The sequence below is a fragment of the Leucoraja erinacea genome, unplaced genomic scaffold (assembly GCF_028641065.1).
Source record: "Leucoraja erinacea ecotype New England unplaced genomic scaffold, Leri_hhj_1 Leri_78S, whole genome shotgun sequence".
In the NCBI taxonomy this organism is placed as follows: Eukaryota; Metazoa; Chordata; class Chondrichthyes; order Rajiformes; family Rajidae; genus Leucoraja; species Leucoraja erinaceus.
Window position 1 is genome coordinate 72,273 of NW_026576718.1, and position 22,420 is coordinate 94,692.

Here is a 22,420-nt window from a genome sequence, read left to right on the forward strand (position 1 = left end):
GTGCAGCGTGTATGATGGTGTAGTGTCTGTGCTGTGTGCAGCGTGTGTGCAGTGTGTTTGATTGTGTAATGTCTGTGGTGTGTGTGCAGCGTGCATGATGGTGTAGTGTCTGTGGTGTGTGTGTGTCCATGTGTGTGTAGCGTGTGTGTAGTGTGTACGATTGTGTAGTGTCTGTGATGTGTGTGCAGCGTGGTGTGTGTGTCCATGTGTGTGTAGCATGTGTGTAGCGTGTATGATTGTGTAGTGTCTGTCTGTGATGTGTGTGTAGCGTGTATGATTGTGTAGTGTCTGTGGTGTGTGTGTCCATGTGTGTGTAGCGTGTGTGCATCTCGCGTGTGTGCCATTCTCTGCCTCTCACACATGCATGCGGGAAATGTCATCGCTCCACGGCAGTTTTCTTATTTTGTTTCAGAAAGTGACTGATGATAAATTGTCTGAAATGAAATTTCCTACATAAAAAAAAAATGAATGCGTAGAAAACAAATACTCAATAAACTGATGGAATCCATCATTTGTCGGCTTGAGATGGGGCAATAACTGTGTGGCAGCTCCCTTGTGAAGGCAGCACTCTCGACTGCCTGGGCTATAAGCCAGGACACATCCACATCCCTCTGGCCAAAGATGCATCATTTAAACAACAGACCCGCAGGTGTGTGTGTGTGTGTGTGTGTGTGTGTGTGGCTGTGTGGGGTCACTGCTTGTGTGTCTGTGTGTGTGTGTGTGTGTGTGTGTGTGTGTGTGTGTGTGTGTGTGTGTGTGTGTGTGTGTGTGTGTGTGTGTGTGTGTGTGTGTGTGTGTGTGTGTGTGTGTGTGTGTGTGTGTGTGTGTGTGTGTGTGTGTGTGGCTGTGTGTGTGGTCACTGCTTGTGTGTCTGTGTGTATGTGTGTGTGTGTGTGTCTGTGGGGTCTGTGGGAGAGTGTGTGTGTGTGTGTGTGTCTGTGTGTGTGTGTGTGTGTGTCTGCGTGTGTGTCTGTGTGCGGGGTCTGTGTGTATGTGTGGTGTCTGTATCTGTGTGTGTATTGTGTTGGTGTCTGTGTTGTCAGTTTCTGTGAGTGTCTGCTGTGTGTGTGGGGTCTGTGTATGCGTGTGTGTGAGTGTGTGTGCATGTGTGTGTGTGTCTGTGGGAATGTGTGTGCGTGTGTTTCTGTGTGTGTGTGTGTGTGTCTGACTGTGAGTGTCTGTGTGTATGTGTGTCTGTGTGAAAATGTTTGTATGTGTGTCTGTGTTCAGGGTGTGGGTGTATGTGTGTCTGTGTGTGTGTGGGGTGGTGTGTGTGTATGTGTATGTGTGTGTGTGTGTGTCTGTGTATGTGTGTGTGTGTGTGTGTGTGTGTGTGTGTGTGTGTGTGTGTGTGTGTGTGTGTGTGTGTGTGTGTGTGTGTGTGGGTGTGTGTGTGTGTGTGTGTGTGTGTGTGTGTGTGTGTGTGTGTGTGTGTGTGTTGGTGTGTGTGCGTGTGTGTGTGTGTGTGTGTGTGTGTGTGTGGTGTGTGTGCGTGTGTGTGTGTTTGTGTTGGTGTGTGTGTGTGTGTGCGTGTGTGTGTGTGTGTCTGTGTGTGTGTGTGTGAACAGAGGGAGTGTTTTGATCACGTGAGTATTCAAATCTTTGACAGTGCACAGACAGAAACCAACGCACCACTTCAGACAACAAATGGATTAAATGCTCAAATATTAAACAGTTGGCTGAGCTGTTTGTGATTTATAGTCTAAACTTTAAAAAAAAAAATATTGCAAAGCTACAGATATTTTCAATAATTTAATCAGGGAATAAGAAATAAAATGTTTTAATTTCCTCGTAAAAACGTCTAAACTAAATGCCAATTCCCCGTTGCACGCAATGAAAGCTTTTCACTGTACCTCGGTACGCATGACAATAGACTAAACTGAACACTTCTTTTCTGATATTTTACACAATAGACAACAGGTGCAGGAGTAGGCCATTCGGCACATCGAGCCCGCACAGCCATTCAATGTGATCATGGCTGATCATCCCCAATCAGTACCCCGTTCATGCCTTCTCCCCATATCCCCTGACTCTGCTATCTTTAAGAGCCCTATCTAGCTCTCTCTTGAAAGCATCCAGAGAACCGGCCTCCACCGCCCCGAGGCAGAGAATTCCACAGACTCACAACTCTCTGGGTGAAAAAGTGTTTCCTCGTCTCCGTTCTGAATGGCTTACCCCTTATTCTTAAACTGTGATCCCTGGTGCCAGACTCCCCCAACATCGGGAACATGTTTCCTGCCTCTAGCGTGTCCAAACCCTTAATAATCTTATATGTTTCAATAAGATCCACTCTCATCCTTTTAAACTCCAGAGTATACAAGCCCAGCCGCTCCATTCTCTCAACATATGACAGTCCCGCTATCCTGGGAATTAACCTGGTGAACCTGCGCTGCACTCCCTCAATAACAAGAATGTCCTTCCTCAAGTTTGGAGGCCAAAACTACACACAATACTCCAGGGGTGGTCTCACTAGGGCCCTGTACAACTGTAGAAGGACCTATTTGCTCCTATACTCAACGCCTCTTGTTATAAAGGTCAACATGCCATTGGCTTTCTTCACTGCCTGCTGTACCTGCATGCTTACATTCATTGACTGATGAACAAGGGCCCCCCAGATCCCGTTGTACTTCCCCTTTTCCCAACTTGACACCATTCAGATAATAATCTGCCTTCCTGTTTTTGCCACCAAAGTGGATAACCCCACATTGGGCGATCGTTTCGCCGAACACCTCCGCTCGGTCCGCAATAACCAAGCTGACCTCCCGGTGGCTCAGCACTTCAACTCCCCCTCCCACTCCGTCTCCGACCTCTCTGTCCTGGGTCTCCTCCATGGCCACAGCGAGCAGCACCGGAAATTGGAGGAACAGCACCTCATATTCCGTTTGGGGAGTCTGCATCCCGGGGGCATGAACATCGAATTCTCCCAATTTTGTTAGTCCTTGCTGTCTCCTCCCCTTCCTCAGCCCCCCTGCTGTCTCCTTCCATCCCCCAGCCTTCGGGCTCCTCCTCCTTTTCCCCTTTCTTGTTCCCGCCCACCCCCGCCCCCGATCAGTCTGAAGAAGGGTTTTGGCCCGAAACGTTGCCTATTTCCTTCGCTCCATAGATGCTGCTGCACCCGCTGAGTTTCTCCAGCTTTTTTTTGTGTAACCCCACATTTATCCTCTCGCTCAAAGGTACAGGCTCAGGACAGGGGGGTGTTGATTGATTGATAGAAAGATAAAGCACGGAAACAGGCCCTTCGGCCCTCCTGGTCACCTTCACACTAAAAAAAGATACAAAGTGCTGAAGTACCTCAGCGGTTCAGGCAGCATCTATGGGAAACATGATTAGGATCCACATCTCTGAGGATATGAGATGGACATCACACACCGCAGCACTCGTGAGTAAGGCAAGGCAGCGCCTTTACCACCTCAGGCAATTGAGGAAATTCAGAGTGTCTCCGAGGATCCTCCAGTGCTTCTACTCAGCGGCGGTGAAAAGCATCTTGTCCGGAAATATTAACATCTGGTTTGGGAATTTCTGTGCCCAGGACAAGAAGGCTCTGCAGAGAGTAGTGCGTTCGGCCGAACGCACTATGGGAACTTCACTCACCCCCCTGCAGGAACTATACATCATGAGGTGCAACTCCAGAGCAAATAAAATCATGGGAGACCCCTTCCACCCCTGCAACGGACTGTTCCAGCTGCTACGGTCAGGCAAACGCCTCCGTTGCCATGCGGTGAGAACGGAGAGGTTGAGAAGGAGTTTCTTCCCAGAGGCCATTCGGACTGTAAACTCCCATCTCACCAGGGACTAACTTTACTGAACGTTTTTCTTTCCAATCTTTAATATGTAAAAGAATATATGTGTGTTTATGATTGTGTTTATAGTTTGTTTGTCTGTTTGTCTTTTTGCACAAAGTCCGCGAGCATTGCCACTTTCATTTTCACTGCACATCTCGTATGTGTATGTGACAAATAAACTTGACTAGACTAGGTGACGTTTCGGGTGGGGACTGACTGAAGTAGGGGGGAGATAGCTGGAGGCTGGGCAAAGCCTGGCAAATGATAGGTGGATACAGGTGAGGAGCGAATCATTGGCAGATGGGTAGACAAAGGCCAGAGATGGAAAGGCAGTGAGATAGTTTTAGTTTGAGGAGATACAACGTGGAAACAGGCCCTTCGGCCCAGCGAGTCCGTGCCGACCCGGGGTCATCCGTACACTAACACTATCCTACACCCACCAGGGACAATTTACCGAAGCCGATTAACCAATAAACCTGCACGCCTTTGGAATGTGGGAGGAAACCCGCGCACCCTGAGGAAACTAACGGGAGAACGTGCAAACTCGGCATAGACAGCACCCGTAGTCAGGATTGAACCCGGGTCTCTGGCGCTGTGAGGCAGCAACTCTACCGCTGCACCACCGTGCCGCCATTCATTAAAAGGTTTATGTGAGCATGCGGCACGGTGGCGCAGCGGTAGAGCTGCCGCCTCACAGCGCCAGAGACCCGGGTTCGATCCTGACTACGGGTGCTGTCTGTACGGAGTTTGCACGTTCTCCCCGTGACCTGCGTGGGTTTTCTCCGAGATCTTCGGTTTCCTCCAACGCTCCAAAGACGTGCAGGTTTGTAGGGTAATCAGCTGTGGAAAATTGTAAATTGTCCCAAGTGTGTGTCGGATTGTGTTGGTGTGCCGGGATCGCTGGTCGGCACCGATTCAGTGGGCCGAAGGGCCTGTTTCCACGCTGTATCTCCTAAACTAAACTGAACTGAACAAAACAAAAGGTAGACAAAAATGCTGGAGAAACTCAGCGGGTGAGGCAGCATCTATGGAGTGAAGGAAATAGGTGACGTTTCGGGCCGAGACCCTTCTCCAGACTGATGTGGGGGTGGAGGCAGGAAGAAGAAAGGAAGAGGCGGAGACAGTGGGCTGTGGGAGAGCTGGGAAGGGGAGGGGAAGGAGGGAGAAAGCAGGGACTACCTGAGATTGGAGGTCAATGTTCATACCGCTGGGGTGTAAACTACCCAAGCGAAATATGAGGTGCTGCTCCTCCAATTTACGGTGGGACTCACTCTGGCCATGGAGGAGGCCCAGGACAGAAAGGTCAGATTGGGAATGGGAGGGGGAGTTGAAGTGCTGGGCTACCGGGAGATCAGGTTGGTTATTGCGAACTGTGTGGTGTTGGGCGAAGCGATCGCCAAGCCGGCGTTTGGTCTCACCGATGTAGATCAGCTGACACCTAGAGCAGCGGATGCAGTAGATGAGGTTGGAGGAGGTGCAGGTGAACCTCTGCCGCACCTGGAAAGACTGTTTGGGTCCTTGGATGGATTGGAGGAGTTGTGACACTTTGCCTGAAGTTGTTGTGTTTCTTTCGCGTACAGTACCAGGAGCTGCAGCGGAGGCGAGAGGCAGAGGAACGCAGGCGGTTCCCGCTGGAGCAGAGACTGAAGGAACACATCATCGGGCAGGAGACGGCCATCGCCACTGTTGCTGCAGGCATGTACACACAGGGCATTGCGTACCCTTCCGCTCACCCCATTACCGCCCCATAACAAGAGGAGTTGAGTATAGGATCAAAGAGGTCCTTCTGCAGTTGTACAGAGCCCTAGTGAGACCACACCTGGAGTATTGTGTGCAGTTTTGGTCCCCTAATTTGAGGAAGGACATTCTTGCTATTGAGGGAGTGCAGCGTAGATTTACAAGGTTAATTCCCGGGATGGCGGGACTGTCATAGGCTGAGAGAATGGAGCGGCTGGGCTTGTACACTCTGGAGTGCAGAAGGATGAGAGGGAATCTCATTGAAACATATGATTGTTAAGGGTTTGGACACGCTAGAGGCAGGAAATATGTTCCCGATGTTGGGGGAGTCCAGAACCAGGGGCCACAGTTTAAGAATAAGTGGTAAGCCATTTAGAACGGAGACAAGGAAACACTTGTTCTCACGGAGAGTTGTGAATCTGTGGAATTATCTGCCTCAGAGGGTGGTGGAGGCCGGTTCTCTGGATGCTTTCAAGAGGGAGCTGGATAGGGCTCTTAAAGATAGCGGAGTCGGGGGATATGGGGAGAAGGCAGGAACGGGGTACTGATTGTGGATGATCAACCATGATCACATTGAATGGCGGTGCTGGCTCGAAGGGCTGAATGGCCTACTCTTTAAGAGCCCTATCTAGCTCTCTCTTGAAAGCATCCAGACAATCTGCCTCCACCGCCCTCTGAGGCAGAGAATTCCACAGACTCACAACTTTCTGTGAGAAAAAGTGTTTCCTCATCTCCGTTCTAAATGGCTTACCCCTTATTCTTAAACTGTGGTCCCTGGTTCTTGACTCCCCCAACATCGGGAACATGTTTCCTGCCTCTAGCGTGTCCAAACCCTTAATAATCTTAAATGTTTCAATAAGATGCCCTCTCATCCTTCTAAACTCCAGAGTGTACAAGCCCAGCCGCTCCATTCTCTCAGCATATGACAGTCCCGCCATCCCGGGAATTAACCTGGTGAACCTACGCTGCACTCCCTCAATAGCAAGAATGTCCTTCCTCAAATTAGGGGACCAAAGCTGCACACAATACTCCAGGTGTGGTCTCACTAGGGCCCTGTACAATAATCTGGCTTCATGTTGGCCACGGAGAAGAGGGCAGTCTCCGGTTGCTCCTGTTTCCTCCCACACTCCAAAGTTCAGTTACAGTTTAGTTTATTGTCACGTGTACCGAGGTACAGTGAAAAGCTTTTTGTTGCGCGCTAACCAGTCAGCGGAAAGACAACACATGATTACAATCGATCGGGGTGAAGGAAAGAGCGTTCACGTCGCGGCCCTGTTTCCACCAATCCTCCCACCACCACGCACAAGAAGTGACAAGACAGACACCATCGTGTTCAGATGCCGAGAAGTGCGTTCAGCTCTGGCTGAACAATATCTAATCTTATCTATAGACTCGATACAACAAAGAATTAGAATCAATCCATTTAGTGTACAGATACACGATAAGGGAATAATTGTTTAAGAAGGAACTGCAGCTGCTGGAAAAATCGAAGGTAGACAAAAAGGCTGGAGAAACTCAGCGGGTGAGGCAGCATCTATGGAGCGAAGGAAAAGGTGACGTTTCGGGTCGAGACCCTTCTTTACAGGAATAACGTTTAGTGCAAGGTAAAGCCAGCACAGTCCGATCAAGGATAGTCCGAGGGTCACCCATGGGGTAGATAGTAGTTCAGCACTGCTCTCTGGTTGTTGTAGGATGGTTCAGTTGCCTGATAACAGCTGGGAAGTACAGGTTTGTAGGTTAATTGTCTGCTGTAAATAGTCCCTCGCGCGTAGGTAGACAAAAGTGCTGGAGAAACTCAGCGGGTGCAGCAGCATCTATGGAGCGAAGGAAATAGGCAACGTTTCGGCCCGAAACCCTTCTTCAGGCACCTCCCACCGAAGACACCTCTCTGACACCTCCCTCTGAAGACAGTTTTTTAACTTCCTCTCTCACACCTCCCTCCCTAGCGCGTATAGTTTGTTGGTCGACACGGACTAGGTGGGCTGAAGGGCCACTTTCCTCGTTGTATATCTAAACTAAACAAAGACTAAACTAAAGAGATCGAGAGAAACAATGGTGGGGACGTTCCCTTGCGGGCGAGGCGTGGTTTGATGGTTGGCTGTGCGGGATCTGTGTTCTCAATGACCCAGGGCCCAATGACATTAGCTGCTCGCTATCTGGATTCTTATGAAAATGGAGCTGGATGCTCGCGGGTAATTCAATCAGGTGGCCAATCAATGTAATGGGAACAGAAAGGCATTTTCTTATTTTGTAAAGGAAAAAGCCTTTGGTCATGCACAGCCAGAGGAAGAATCCCGTAATAAGATTTATAAAGTGCCGTTCTGTTAAAGACTGCTTTCCAGCTTGAGAGAGAGGTGAATATCATCTTGCATGGAGATGCAGGAGTAGCGAGCTGGTCCTACACAGAGTGTAGGCATTGGAGGTTTATTAGTGTCATGTGTACCGAGGTACAGTGAAACGCAGAAACAACGAACTGCAGATGCTTGTTTATTTTTAAAAAAGACACAAAGTACTGGAGTAACTCAGCGGGCCAGGGCAGCATCTCCGGAGAATATGGATAGGTGACGTTTCAGGTTTAGTTTAGATATACAGCACGGAAACAGGCCCATCAGCCCACTGGGTCCGAGTCGACCAGCGATCCCCGCACATTAACACAATCCTACGCCCACTAGGGACAATTTTTACATTTACCAAACCAATGAACCTACAAACCTGCACGTCTTTGGATGGTGGGAGGAAACCGACGCAGGTCACAGGGAGAACGTACAAACCCCATACAGACAGCACCCGTGGTCGGGATCGAACCCGGGTCCCCGGCGCTGCATTCTCTGTAAGGCAGCAACTCTACTGCTGCGCCACCGTGAAGATGGGTCCTGACCCGAAATTATCAACTGCCTGCATTTGGTCCATATCCCTCCAAGCCTGTCCTGTACATGTACCTGTACAACTTGTACAGCTCGTTCCCTAAACTGCAGATGCTGGTTTACACCGAAGATAGACACAAAATGTTGGAGTAACTCAGTGGGACAGGCAGCATCTCTGGATGGAAGGAAGGGGTGACGTTTCAGGTCAAGACCCTACTTCAGACTGTTTAGTTACAGTTAATTGTCACGTGGTAGATTATAGTTCATGACTGCTCTCCACTTGTGACCCAACAGACAGCTAACAAGGGCCTGTTTCCTTAATCATCGTTACTTTATTTGCATATCTTTCATTTATTGTTCTTTATCTCTCCACATCGATCATTTCCCTTTCCCGTGACTTTCAGTCTGAAGAAGGGTCTCGACCCGAAACGTCACCCATTCCTTCGCTCCATCGATGCTGCCTCACCCGCAAGGTCACTTGCCTTCACTTCCGCCCCCTTCAGGAGATCCTTGACTTTGCCGTCCTTGGCGTAATCGATGGGTGTGTGCCCCATGTCGTTCTGTTGTGAGGGGTTCGCACCTGGAGGAGAGACAAGTCAACATTCAATGTGATGGAGCCAACCATCGCTGCCACAGAAACCACAACCCAACAAGAATCTGAGAGAAACATATCAAATTATGAAAGGATTGGACAGGCGAGATGCAGGAACAATGTTCCCCATGTTGGGGGAGCCCAGAACCAGGGGCCACAGTTTAAGAATAAGGGGTAGGCCATTTAGGACTGACAATGGTGAATAGGTGCAGGAGTAGGCCATTCGGCCCTTCGAGCCAGCACCGCCATTCAATGTGATTATGGCTGATCATCCCCAATCAGTACCCCGTTCCTGCCTTCTCCCCATATCCCCTGACTCTGCTATCTTTAAAAGCCCTATCTAGCTCTGTCTTGAAAGCATCCAGAGAACTGACCTCCACCGCCCTCTGAGGCAGAGAATTCCACAGACTCACCACTCTCTGTGAGATGAGTTACTCCAGCATTTTGTGTCTATCTTCGGTGTAAACCAGCATCTGCAGTTGATGAAACAAGCTGTGAGAGGAGGTAGTTGAGGCTGGGACTATCCCAATGTTTAAGAGACAGTTGGACAGGTACGTGTATAGGACAGGTTTGGACAGATGTGGACGGAGACGAGGAAACACATTTTCTCACAGAGAGTGGTGAGTCTGTGGAATTCTCTGCCTCAGAGGGCGGTGGAGGCCGGTTCTCTGAATGCTTTCAAGAGAGAGCTAGATAGGGCTCTTAAAAATAGCGGAGTCAGGGGATATGGGGAGAAGGCAGGAACGGGGTACTGATTGGGGATGATCAGCCACGACCACATTGAATGTCGGTGCTGGCTCGAAGGGCCGAATGGCCCACTCCTGTACCTATTGTCTATTGACCAAATGCTGCCTGTCCCCCTGAGTTACTCCAGCATATTGAGTCTATCCTCACTCTGTGACTCTATGCGGTTCGTCCCTACACATAAGCTCTAAGCTTGAGGACTGGGAGACACGGGGAGGAGGGTTGCGCGGCACTGCGACGTGGTGTGCGGGGCGAGAGCGATATTAGGAAGAGGATGGGAGCGATCCGTCAGCAGGCGCTGCTCCGCAGGGCTCCCGCGACGCCCATTACCCCACCGATAATGAAAGTGCCTTTGCATCAGAGTGAGTGAGGGCCGTCAACGGCAGGAGTCATATGGTGTCCGCAGCGACAGAGAGAGTCATGCAGCAAACTGCACCCCGCAGGCTGCATGTCTCCCTCAGTGCCCATTGCCCGTCACGGCCGCCTTCCCGACGGCGTGTCAGGGAGCGGGCCGTAAATCACGGGCCAACCCAGATAACACACGTCCTGGTAATTTCGCCCCGGAGCCGCACTCTGTAACATTAATGTTGACAGGCGCTTCCTTCTCAACTAATCCTTTATTCTGGACTTTGCGGAGAGGGAAAGAGAAAGATTGAGTTGTTCTGCCTTCACGCTGAGTTGCTGCACACACACCCACAAGGTGCCTGTTCTCCTCACGGTGAGCAGCACAAGTCTACATACATTTCTCTGTCAGCTGGTGGACACAAGTGCTGGAGAAACACAGCGGCTGAGGCAGCATCTATGGAGTGAATAATAATAATCATTTTATTTATAGAGCACTTTAAAAACAATCATAGCTGCAACAAAGTGCTGTACATCACTAATCATTGACAACAAAGTTAATACACACCAATAATAACAATCAAAAGAAACAGTAGGAAAAGACATGTAAAATAAAGAAACATTAAAAACGCCAAAAACAGAAGCAAAGCCTCAGGCATGGTCAAAAGCCAGGGAGTACAAATGTGTTTTAACACTGGATTTGAAGATGGACAGTGAGGGGGCCAGTCTGATGTGCAATGGCAGGGTGTTCCAGAGTGCCGGAGCAGCAACAGAGAAGGCTCTATCCCCTCTGAGCCTCCGACTAGACCTCGGTACCTCCAGGAGCAGCTGACCAGCTGACCTGAGGGACCGGGCAGGAGCGTATGGGTGGAGCAGCTCAGAGAGGTAAGGCGGGGCGAGCCCATTCAGAGATTTAAAAACAAATAACAGCATCTTAAAATGAACTCGAAAGTGCACCAGGAGCCAGTGTAGGGAGGCCAGAATTGGCGATATGTGCTCCCTCTTTCGAGTCCCTGTTAAAAGGCGAGCAGCAGCATTCTGAACCAACTGGAGACGAGCCAGTGAAGAACGAGCAACTCCAAAATAGAGTGCGTTACAGTAATCCAGCCTAGATGTAATAAAGGCATGGATTACTGTCTCAAAATGCTGCCGCTCGAGAATGGGCTTCACCTTCGCCAGCTTCCTTAGGTGAAAGAAGCTGGACTTAACCACCGCGCATATTTGGCGATCTAATTTAAAGTCACTGTCCATCCTAAAACCCAGGTTCACAACTGTTGGCTTCACGTACCTTGACAATGGACCTAAATCAACAAATGGAGGTTCACGGCAGCCACTGGGATCAAATAAAATCACCTCTGTCTTACTGAAGGAAATAGGTCGAGACCCGGAAAGGATCTGCAGTTCCTTCTTGAACATTACTCTGTCAGCTTGTGCACCCCCCCCCCCCCCTCCCATTCCTTTCACAATACACGGCGCAGCAGTAGAGTTGCTGCCTCACAGCGACTGCAGCGCCGGAGACCCGGGTTCGATCCCAACCACGGGCTCAGGTCTGTATGGAGTTTGCACATTCTCCCCGTGACCTGCGTGGGTTTTCTCCAAGATAGAAACATAAAAACATAGAAATTAGGTGCAGGAGTAGGCTATTCGGCCCTTCGAGCCTGCACCGCCATTCAATATGATCATGGCTGATCATCCAACTCAGTATCCCGTACCTGCCTTCTCTCCATACCCCCTGATCCCCTTAGCCACAAGGGCCACATCTAACTCCCTCTTAAATATAGCCAATGAACTGGCCTCAACTACCCTCTGTGGCAGAGAGTTCCGGAGATTCACCACTCTCTGTTTGAAAAAAGTTCTCCTCATCTCGGTTTTAAAGGATTTCCCCCTTATCCTTAAGCTGTGACCCCTTGTCCTGGACTTCCCCAACATCGGGAACAATCTTCCTGCATCTAGCCTGTCCAACCCCTTAAGAATTTTGTAAGTTTCTATAAGATCCCCTCTCAATCTCCTAAATTCTAGAGAGTATAAACCAAGATCTTTGGTTTCCTCCCACACTCCAAAGACGTCGAGGTTTTCAGGTTAATTGGCATTGGTAAATGTAAAATAAATTGTCCCTGGTGTGTGTTGGATATTGTTAGTGTGCCGGGGATCGCTGGTCGGCGCGGACCCGGTGGGCCGAAGGGCCTGTTTCCGCGCTGCATCTCTAAGCTAAACTAAACTAACATCTGTGTAGGAAGGAACTATAGATGCTGGTTTAAACTGAAGATCGACACAAAAAGCTGGAGTAACTCAGCGGGTCAGACAGCATCTCTGGAGAAAATGAAATAGGTGACGTTTTGGGTCAAGACCTTTCTTCAGACTGAAGAGGTCTTGACCGAAACGTCATCTATTCCTTTTCTCCACAGATGCTGCCTCACCCGCTGAGTTACTCCAGCTTTTTGTGTCTACCTTCTGCTTTGATCTGTCATCTTCACATCTTACCCCTCCATATCTCTAGACACCCTCTCCCCTGAATCTCAGTCCGAAGAAGGGTCTCGACAATAGATAATAGGTGCAGGAGTAGGCCATTCTGCCCTTCGAGCCAGCACCGCCATTCAATGTGATCATGGCTGATCATCCCCAGTCAGTAACCCGTTCCTGCCTTCTCCCCATATCCCCCGACTCCGCTATCTTTAAGAGCCCTATCTAGCTCTCTGTTGAAAGTATCCAGGGAACCGGCCTCCACCGCCCTCTGAGGCAGAGAATTCCACACTCACAACTCTCTGTGTTCCGACATGAAACGTCACCCATTCCTGACCTTGCTGCCTGTATGGAGTTTGCACGTTCTCTCTGTGACCGCGTGGGTTTTCTCCGGGTGCTCCGGTTTCCACCCACGTCCCAAAGACGTGCGGGTTTGTAGGTTAATGGGCCCTCTGTAAATTGCCCCCCTAGGGTACAGGATGGAACTAGTGTAAGGGTGATCGCTGGTCGGCACGGACCCGGTGGGCCGATGGGCCTGTTTCCAAGTTGTATCTCTTCTTCAGACACGTTGAGTTACTCCAGCACGTTGCGTCTATCTTTGATGTAATCTAGCATCTGCACTTCTTTGCTTCCACTGATTCTACTGTATTGTGAGCAATTTTGGGCCCCGTCTCTGAGGAAGGATGTGCTGGCGTTGGAGAGAGTCCAGAGGAGGTTTACGAGAATGATCCCAGGAATGATTGGTTTAGGATATGATGGGCGTTTGATGGCGCTGGGCCTGCACTCGCTGGAGTTTACAAGAATGAGGGGGGAACTCATTGAAACTTACCGAATAGTGAAAGTCCTGGATAGAGTGGAAGTGGAGAGGATGTTTCCACTAGTGGGAGAGTCTAGGACCAGAGGTCACAGCCTCAGAATTAAAGAACGTTTCTTTCGGAAGGAGAGGAGGAGGAATTTCTTTAGACGGAGGGTGGTGAATCTGTGGAATTCATTGCCACAGAAGGCTGTGGAGGCCAAAAAGTGGACATTTTTAAGGCAGAGATAGATAGATTCTTGATTAGTACAGGTGTCGGGGGTGAAGGCAGGAGAATGGGGTTAGGAGGGAGAGATAGACCAGCCATGATTGAATGGCAGAGTAGACGTGATGGGCCGAATGGCCTAATTCTACTCGTAAAACGTATGAACTACCCGATGTTGATACGTTGGGTTGTAAGCTTCGTTATGGGACTAAGGTATGGAGGCACACAGCACCTGGTCGGTGGGAGACAGATGGGAGATCGGTTGAGGCCATTGTACAGTTTGAGTTACAGACAATAGGGGCTGATGTGTTCTTCTTTGGTCAATACTCGGCTCGCTTAAGGCTGCAAGGAAATTCCCCCCCCAAATTCGATTAGGACCCGGCAGCCTCTGGATAAACCCTGTCGTGGAAAGCATACGGGAGCCACCTGTACCAGCCCATTCATCAAACCTTAGCCAATTACCCATGGCAGCAAGCATTTGCAGCTGGGCTTGTAGTGGGGAGAGGGAGAGGGAGGTTGGTGGGTGGGTGAGAGAGGGAGATAGGGAGGGAGAGAGAGGACGGAGCGGGATGGAGAGGGGGGGTTGCTGATTGGGCACGGCTGGAGGGAGAAGCAGCTCGGAACAGCAAACACAATATTGGGAGGACAATAGCGAGGGAGAGAGCTCGCAGCTATGAGGGGAGTGGGACGCATTCACAGAGTGCTAGCTAGCCCATGTCACTCCAGACCGTCCCAGTCTGTCAGGCAGCCCAGTCCAAATCTTATTAAGCAAAATGCGCGCAGCCTTCCTCATTGTTACTGAAACAATTTGCCCTTGTAAGTAAACACTAGGATGTACCATGCTTCTGACCTGGCCCCTTGCTGCCATTTATGTCAACATTTGAATGACTTAAATTGGAGAGAACAGATGGACTTAGGTCTCAGAGAAAAAAATCTTTTAAGCAGACACGATAGGCAGATAGAGGGGCAGGCTGCTGTTTTACCAACAGGTCGGTGGCAGAGAGCAGACTCACACACACGCACGCACACACGCACACCCACACACGCACGCACACACGCACGCACGCACACACACGCGCACACACACACGCACGCACGCATGCACGCACGCACACATGCACACGCGCACACGCACACGCGCACACACACGCGCACGCACATGCACGCATGTACACGCACACACACGCGCGCGCACATACACACGCGCTTACACGCACACACACATGCACACATGCGCACACACACGCACGCACACACACACAACACACACACACACACACACACACACACACACACACACACACACACACACACACACACACACACACACACACACACACACACACAACGCCTCCCAGCTAACACGTCCACACGGGCGAGGGAGGTTTTAGTTTAGTTTAGTTTAGTTTAGAGGCGCAGCGTGGAAACAGGCCCTTCGGCCCATGTGGTCACAGGGAGAACATGCTAACTCAGTACAGTTTAGTTTAGTTTAGCTGCTCTCACTCCTGAGCACAGTAACAGACCATACTCCTCCCAACTCTCCCCCCCCCCCCCCCCCCCCCCCACAACCTCCCGTCTCCCACTTAAGAACACATAATGAATGAATGAATGAATAAGTTTAAGAATAAATTTATTGGCCAAGTATTCACATACAAGGAATTTGCCTTGGTGCTCCGCCCGTAAGTGACAACATGACATACAGTGACAGTTAGGAATGATACATAAAACATTAAACATTATTAATAAAACATTATTGATTAAACATGTGAATTAATTGAAATACCACAGCAAAAGGAGGCTACAGATTTTTGGTTATTGAGTAGAGCTACTACTCATGGAAAAAAGCAGTTTTTATGTCTGGCTGTGGCAGCTTTGACAGTCCGGAGTACTGCTGATCAATGGAAGGGAGGTTGGTTTGTGTGATGGTCTGGGCTGCGTCTACAATTCACTGCGATTTCTGGCGGTCTTGGATGGAGCTGTTCCCAAACCAAGCCGCTATGATCTGGGTATTTTAAGTTTTCAACCATCTCTAGTGCGTCACCATCATTACAAACTGGAACGTGTGCAGCACCCGTAGTCAGGATCGAACCCGGGTCTCTGCCGCTGTGAGGCAACACGAATAAGGGGTCGGCCATTTAGGATTGAGATGAGGAAAACGTTTTCACCCAGAGAGTTGTGAATCTGTGGAATTCTCTGCCACAAAAGGCAGTGGAGGCCAATTCACCGGATGTTTTCAAGAGAGAGTTAGATTTAGCTCTTAGGGCTAACGGAATCAAGGGATATGGGGAGAAGGCAGGAACGGGGTATTGATTGTGGATGATCAGCCATAATCATATTGAATGGTGGTGCTGGCTCGAAGGGCCGAATAGCCTACTCCTGCACCTATTGTCTATGTTTCGACTCTACCGCTGTGCCACTGTGCACTTGTCCTTAAGTTTGACTCCAGTCTGTGCAGTTCCTTGTTTCAACAGAAGCTGGCCCTTCAGCCCATCAAGTCAATGCCGACTGCAAACTGCCCCTTTACACTAATTAGGAAAGTCGAGAATGTTTAGATGCCATATGCACGAGCTACATACAATGAAATTCTTGCCTGCTGCAGACAGACATGAATGCAATAAAAACGCGTATAAATATACAATAATCAGTAATACAATCAATTAATAATCAGTAATAAGCAGTAATTGGACTGACTATAATAGTGCAAACTAAAAGCCCTGTCCCACTGTACGAGGTCATTCCAGAGCTCTCCCGAGTTTAAAAAAAATCAAACTCGTGGTAAGCACGTGGAATGTACGTAGCGGGTACGTCGGAGCTCGGGACGTCTCTTAGCGGCTCGTAACGCTAACGGTAGGTACTCGGCAAGCTCGTGAAGACTCGTGAAGATTTTTCAACATGTTGAAAAATGTCCCCGAGTACCTACGAGCGGCTATTACCGTAAATCTCCAAGTTCGAATCAAGAGAAGCTCGGGAGAACTCTTGAATTACCTCGTACAGTGGGACAGCCCTTAACATTAATCCCATTTTTCCTTTTATTCCCGCCATATTTTCTTCCAACTCCCCCACATTGTCACACTCACTCACTCACACACACACACATGCGAAAATAGGTGCAGGAGTAGGCCATTCAGCCCTTCGAGCCTGCACCGCCATTCAATACGATCATGGCTGATCATCCAACTCAGTATCCCGTACCTGCCTTCTCTCCATACCCCCTGATCCCTTTAGCCACAAGGGCCACATCTAACTCCCTCTTAAATATAGCCAATGAACTGGCCTCAACTACCTTCTGTGGCAGAGAATTCCAGAGACTCACCACTCTCTGCGTGAAAAAGGACTAAGGAAGTAAAGTCTGTTAAAAGCTTGATTCAAAAGATAGCTGCCATTTAAAAATGTCAACTGTGAGTGTGCGTCTCTCTTTAAGAAGAGCCTCCTGACATTCCCCTGCTGAAACTTTGCCCCTAAGCCACACTCCTCCCTTCCTCTAACCGACCTTCCAGTCCCCACTCTCCTTGCTTGTCTGTACGGAGTTTGTACGTCATCCCCGTGATCTGTGTGGGTTTTCTCCTGGTGCTCCGGTTTCCTCCCACACTCCAAAGACGTAGAGCCTCCGCTGTCACCCTGCGAGAACAGAGAGGATGAGACGGAGTTTCTTCCCACAGGCCGTCAGGACTGTAAACTCTGATCCCACCAGGGTGTAAATACTGTTGTGTCTTTTTAAAAATGTAAATACTGGTTCTGTTCTGTTCTGTAGTTTTGCACAATCCCGCAGGCATTGCCACTTTCATTTCACTGCACATCCTGTATGTGTGTGTGACAAATAAACTTGACTTGATTTGACTTGTTTGTAGGTTAATTGGCTTGGTAATTATTGTACGCAGTGTGTGTAGGAGAGTTGTAAGTGTGCGGGAATCGCTGGTCGGTGTGGACTCAGTGGGCCGAAGGGCCTGTTTCCGCGCTGTATCTCTAATCTAAATGCTGGAGTAACTCAGCGCGTCAGGCAGCATGTCTGGAGAACATGGATAGGTGACGTTTCACAGAGTGCTGGAGTAACTCAGCGGGTCAGGCAGCATCTGTGGAGAACATGGATAGGTGACGTTTCACAGAGTGCTGGAGTAACTCAGCGGGTCAGGCAGCATCTGTGGAGAACATGGATAGGTGACGTTTCACAGAGTGCTGGAGTAACTCAGCGGGTCAGGCAGCATCTGTGGAGAACATGGATAGGTGACGTTTCACAGAGTGCTGGAGTAACTCAGCGGGTCAGGCAGCATCCGTGGAGAACATGGATAGGTGACGTTTCACAGAGTGCTGGAGTAACTCAGCGGGTCAGGCAGCATCTGTGGAGAACATGGATAGGTGGCGTTTCACAGAGTGCTGGAGTAACTCAGCGGGTCAGGCAGCATCTGTGGAGAACATGGATAGGTGACGTTTCGGGTCGGGACCCTTCTTCAGAGTGGTATTGTGCAGAAGATAGTCCTTTAAGGATTGATTGAGCTTCTGGGATTTCACATGTCATGCCAACGCAGTTTGATTCCTTTCCACACCATCTATGACTTGATCGAGGCAGGTAAGGCGATCTAGAATGAATTGCAGCATTAGTGTTGCAATAAGGGAAGAGAGAGCCAATTTCTGCCGCCTTTCCTGCTGAAGACTGCCCTCATATTGATCTTAGTAAAGTAATACATTGTATTTATGAGAATCAATATCTAGCTAACTTCACACTCTGAAACCTTTCATCAGACCCCAGGAGAGGGCCAGTGAAGAAAAATGTCTTCTACTTGTCTCAGCGACCTCTTGCTGCCCATTCCCGCTTTACACTTTCCCAATGACATCTTTCCAATGGGGATTTATGGCCTTGAGTGTACCGCTGTGGCTCTCAGCATCAACCCTTGCCTCTCAGGACCAGGCTATGAGTTGAAGTCCCACAAGCTCATTGTCCTCCCCCCCCGCCTCTCCAGTGTCGGCACTGCTGGAGTGCCATCTTTCCCGTGACTCCATCTACACCTCACGCTGCCTCGGCAAGGCCAGCAGCATCATCAAGGACCAGTCTCACCCCCCGGCCACTCCCTCTTCTCCCCTCTCCCATCATCATGGCAAGAGGTACAGAAGTGTGAAAACGCACACCCCTCTAAACCTTTCCCATCCACGTAACTATCCAAATGTATTGTAAACATAGTATGTGCCTCAACTACCTTCTCTGGTAGCTCATTCCATATACCTGACTCCTTGAAGACGTGTCCCAAGCCAAAATGTTGCCTATCCATGTACTGCAGTGATGCTGCCTGACCCACCGTGTTGGGGTTTGATCTAGTGGTGTCACATGCACAGGGACATGTTTTGTTTTGCATGCTATCCATTAAGATAAGAATAGAATAGAATAGAATAGAATTACCTTTATTGTCATTCAGACCTTACGGTCTGAACGAAATTTCGTGCCTGCAGTCATACATACAATAATAAACAACAATAAACACAAATTAACATCCACCACAGTGAATCCTCCAAGTACCTCCTCACTGTGGTGGAGGCAAAAATCTTAGGGCTGCAGTCTCTTCCCTCCTCTTCTCCCTCTGCGCTGAGGCGATTCCCCACCGGGCGATGGTACAAACAGTCCCGTGGCTCACCGAACCCCGCGAACGGGCCGGTTCAAACACCGCGGCCCGGGGTGGTCGAAGCTGCCGCCCTCCAGTCCAGCGGACACAGCCGCCGGCCCGCGGCTCAACCCCGGACTCAGGTCACCGCCGCCAGAACGTCGTCCCAGCCACCGGAGCACCGTTCCAGCCCCGAGCCGGATCGCCCTCACGTGAGTACCGTTCCTCCCTCGAGCTGGGCTGCTCCGACGGGAGCGCCGTTCCACCCTCGAGCTGGGCCGCCCCGACGGGAGCGCCGTTCCACCCTCGAGCTGGGCCGCTCCGACGGGAGCGCCGTTCCACCCTCGAGCTGGGCCGCTCCGACGGGAGCGCCGTTCCACCCTCGAGCTGGGCCGCTCCGACGGGAGCGCCGTTCCACCCTCGAGCTGGGCCGCTCCGACGGGAGCGCCGTTCCACCCTTGGACTGGGCCGCCCCTCACGGGAGAGTCTCAGCCCCGCGTCAGGCCGCCCTCACGGGAGCGTCACAGCCCCTCACGGGAGCGCCGTTCCAGCCCCGAGCCGGACCGCCATCATGGGAGCGAGCCCAGGGCAAGTCCTGACAGGCTCTGCCTCCGGAGTCTCGAGGTCGCCAGCTCCGCCATTAGGCCTCAGCGCAGACGGAGGCAGAGAAGGGGGATACGACAAAAAAGTTGCATTCCCCCGAAGGGAGAGACAGCAAAGCCCCGTTTCAACACCCCCCCACACACACATAAACATAACCTAAACACCAAAAACTTAACTAGACAAAACAAAAAAAACAACACAAAAAAAGTAAAAAGGAACGGACTGCAGGCGAGCCGCCACTTCCGGACAAGGCATTGCCACTTTCATTACACTGTACACCTTCTCTGTCCATGTGACAAATAAAGTTGACTTGACTAGATCAGATATACCATGAATAAATAGGAATAGGAATGGAACACTGTATTGTCATACAATAGACAATAGGTACAGGAGTAGGCCATTCGGCCCTTCAAGCCAGCACCGCCATTCAATTTGATCATGGCTGATCATCCCCAATCAGTACCCCGTTCCTGCCTTCTCCCCATATCCCCTGACTCCGCTATCTTTAAGAGCCCTATCTAGCTCTCTCTTGAAAGTATCCAGAGAACCGGCCTCCACAGAGAATTCCACAGACTCACAGCTCTCTGTGAGAAAAAGCGTTTCCTCGTCTCCGTTCTAAATGGCTTACCCCTTATTCTTAAACTGTGGCCCCTGGTTCTAGACTCCCCCAACATCGGGAACATGTTTCCTGCCTCTAGCATGTCCAAAACCTTAATAATCTTATATGTTTCAATAAGATCCCCTTTCTTAAACTGTGACTAGGCACAGTGAGATTCTTTGCTTGCATGCACTATGTATACAAATAGCAACCACCTATGGTGCTGACAACATTACAAAGCACACCAGCTACTCCTTAAGTCTCCCCTCCCCCCCCACCCACACCACAGCAGATCCCTGAAGCTGGGTCCCCATTGTCCTTCCCCCCCCACCTCAATTGTGCATTGTTCTCCCCCCCACGGCGGTCCCCATTGTTCTTCCCCTCCCCCTCACGGTTGGCCTCCACGCTCTCATCAGCCCGGCTGCCACAGAGGCTTCACCATCGGCCCGCCATGGAGGCCCCGCTGCCACCGCGAGGCTTCACCGCCACCGGGTCCCACTTCACGCCTCCGTGGTGCCAACCCGGGCTGCGTCGCCCACTTCGCCCAAACCGGGCTTCTTAATAGCCCTGTCCCATGGTGCGCGTTCATTCCAAGAGCTCTCCCGAGTTTAAAAAAAAATCAAACTCGTGGTAAGCAGGGAGGATGAACATAGCGGGTATGTCGGAGCTCGGGGACGTCTCTTAGCGCTAACGGCAGGTACTCGGGAAGATCCACTAACGGCAGGTAAGCACGGGAAGACTCGTGAAGATTTTTCATCAGGATGAAAAATGTCCACGAGAGCCCCGAGTACCGACGAGCGGCCATTACCGTAAATCTCCGAGTTCAAATCAGGGCAAACTCGGGAGAGCTCTTGGAATGAACTCGTACCGTGGGACAGCGGTTAAATACTGTCACTTCAAATGCAAGTACAACAGGCGGAGGATACAGAGTGCAGAATATAGTTCTCAGCATTGTGGCGCATCAGTTCCATCGTTCATTTATTCGTTCCATATATCCCTCTGTATCACGGTCTATATCTCTTGCTTTCCCCTCCCCTGACTCTCTGTCTAAAGAAGAGTCTCGACCCGAAACATCACCCATTCCTTCTCTCCAGAGATGCTGCCTGTCCCGCTGAGTTACTCCAGCTCCACAGACAAAGTCCAATGTCTGCAACGGGGTAGAGGTGAATCGGACACCACCCTAGCTTATGGAAGGGCCGTTCAGAAGCTTGATCACAGATTCTCCAGCACCTGTTGTGTGGAGATGAATGTGAAGTTTCACATATAATCCTAACAGAAGACTGCATTTACATATCTATTATGCTGCTGCAAGAATTTTATTCTTCACTTTACGGACATGTGAGCTTAAGGCCCTTCGGCCCAACTTGCCCACGCCGACCAACAATGCCCCACCTGCCCACTCTTGGCCCCTAACCCTCCAAACCTATCCTATCCCATGTACCTGTCCAATTGTCTCTTAAATGTTATGAGAGTCCCTGCCTCAACTACCTCCTCCGGCAGCTCGTTCCATACACTCACCACCCTTGTGTAAAAAAATATGCCACTTAGGTTCCCATTAAATCTTTCCTCCCTCATCTTAAACCCATGTCCTCTGGTTCTCGATCCCTCTAGAGTAGGCAATGTTCTATAGATTCAGGATCAGTTACTGTGGATTGGAGGGTAGTTAATGTTACCCAACGTTTTAAGAAAGGCAGGAGAGAAAAAGCGGAATTATAGACCAGACATATCGATGCTGGAGTCAATTATAAAAGATGAAATAGATTCAGATTCAACTTTAATTGTCATTGTCAGTGTACAGTGTACAGTACAGAGACAACGAAATGCATTTAGCATCTCCCTGGAAAGCAAATAGGTGCACATTTAGATAGCAGTAACAGGATCGGTCCGAGTCAGCATGGATTTACGAAGGGGAAATCATGCTTGACTAATCTTCTGGAATTTTTTTGAGGATGTAACTAGGAAAATGGACAAGGGAGAGCCAGTGGATGTAGTGTACCTGGACTTTCAGAAAGCATTTGATAAGGTCCCACATAGGAGATTAGTGGGCAAAATGAGGGCACATGGTATTTGGGGGTAGAGTGCTGACATGGA

At 50.0% G+C, this 22,420-nt stretch overlaps 1 protein-coding gene across 1 annotated transcript in view; it reads left to right on the plus strand.

Moving 5' to 3' along the window:
* The window catches only part of clpb (ClpB family mitochondrial disaggregase), a 121,750-nt gene that overhangs the window by 60,717 nt on the left and 38,613 nt on the right, over nt 1–22,420 (plus strand). The window contains exon 7 of the mRNA XM_055631527.1: nt 5,363–5,477. Within this exon, the coding sequence (XP_055487502.1) occupies nt 5,363–5,477 (115 nt within the window). The remainder of the gene's footprint in view (nt 1–5,362; nt 5,478–22,420) is intronic.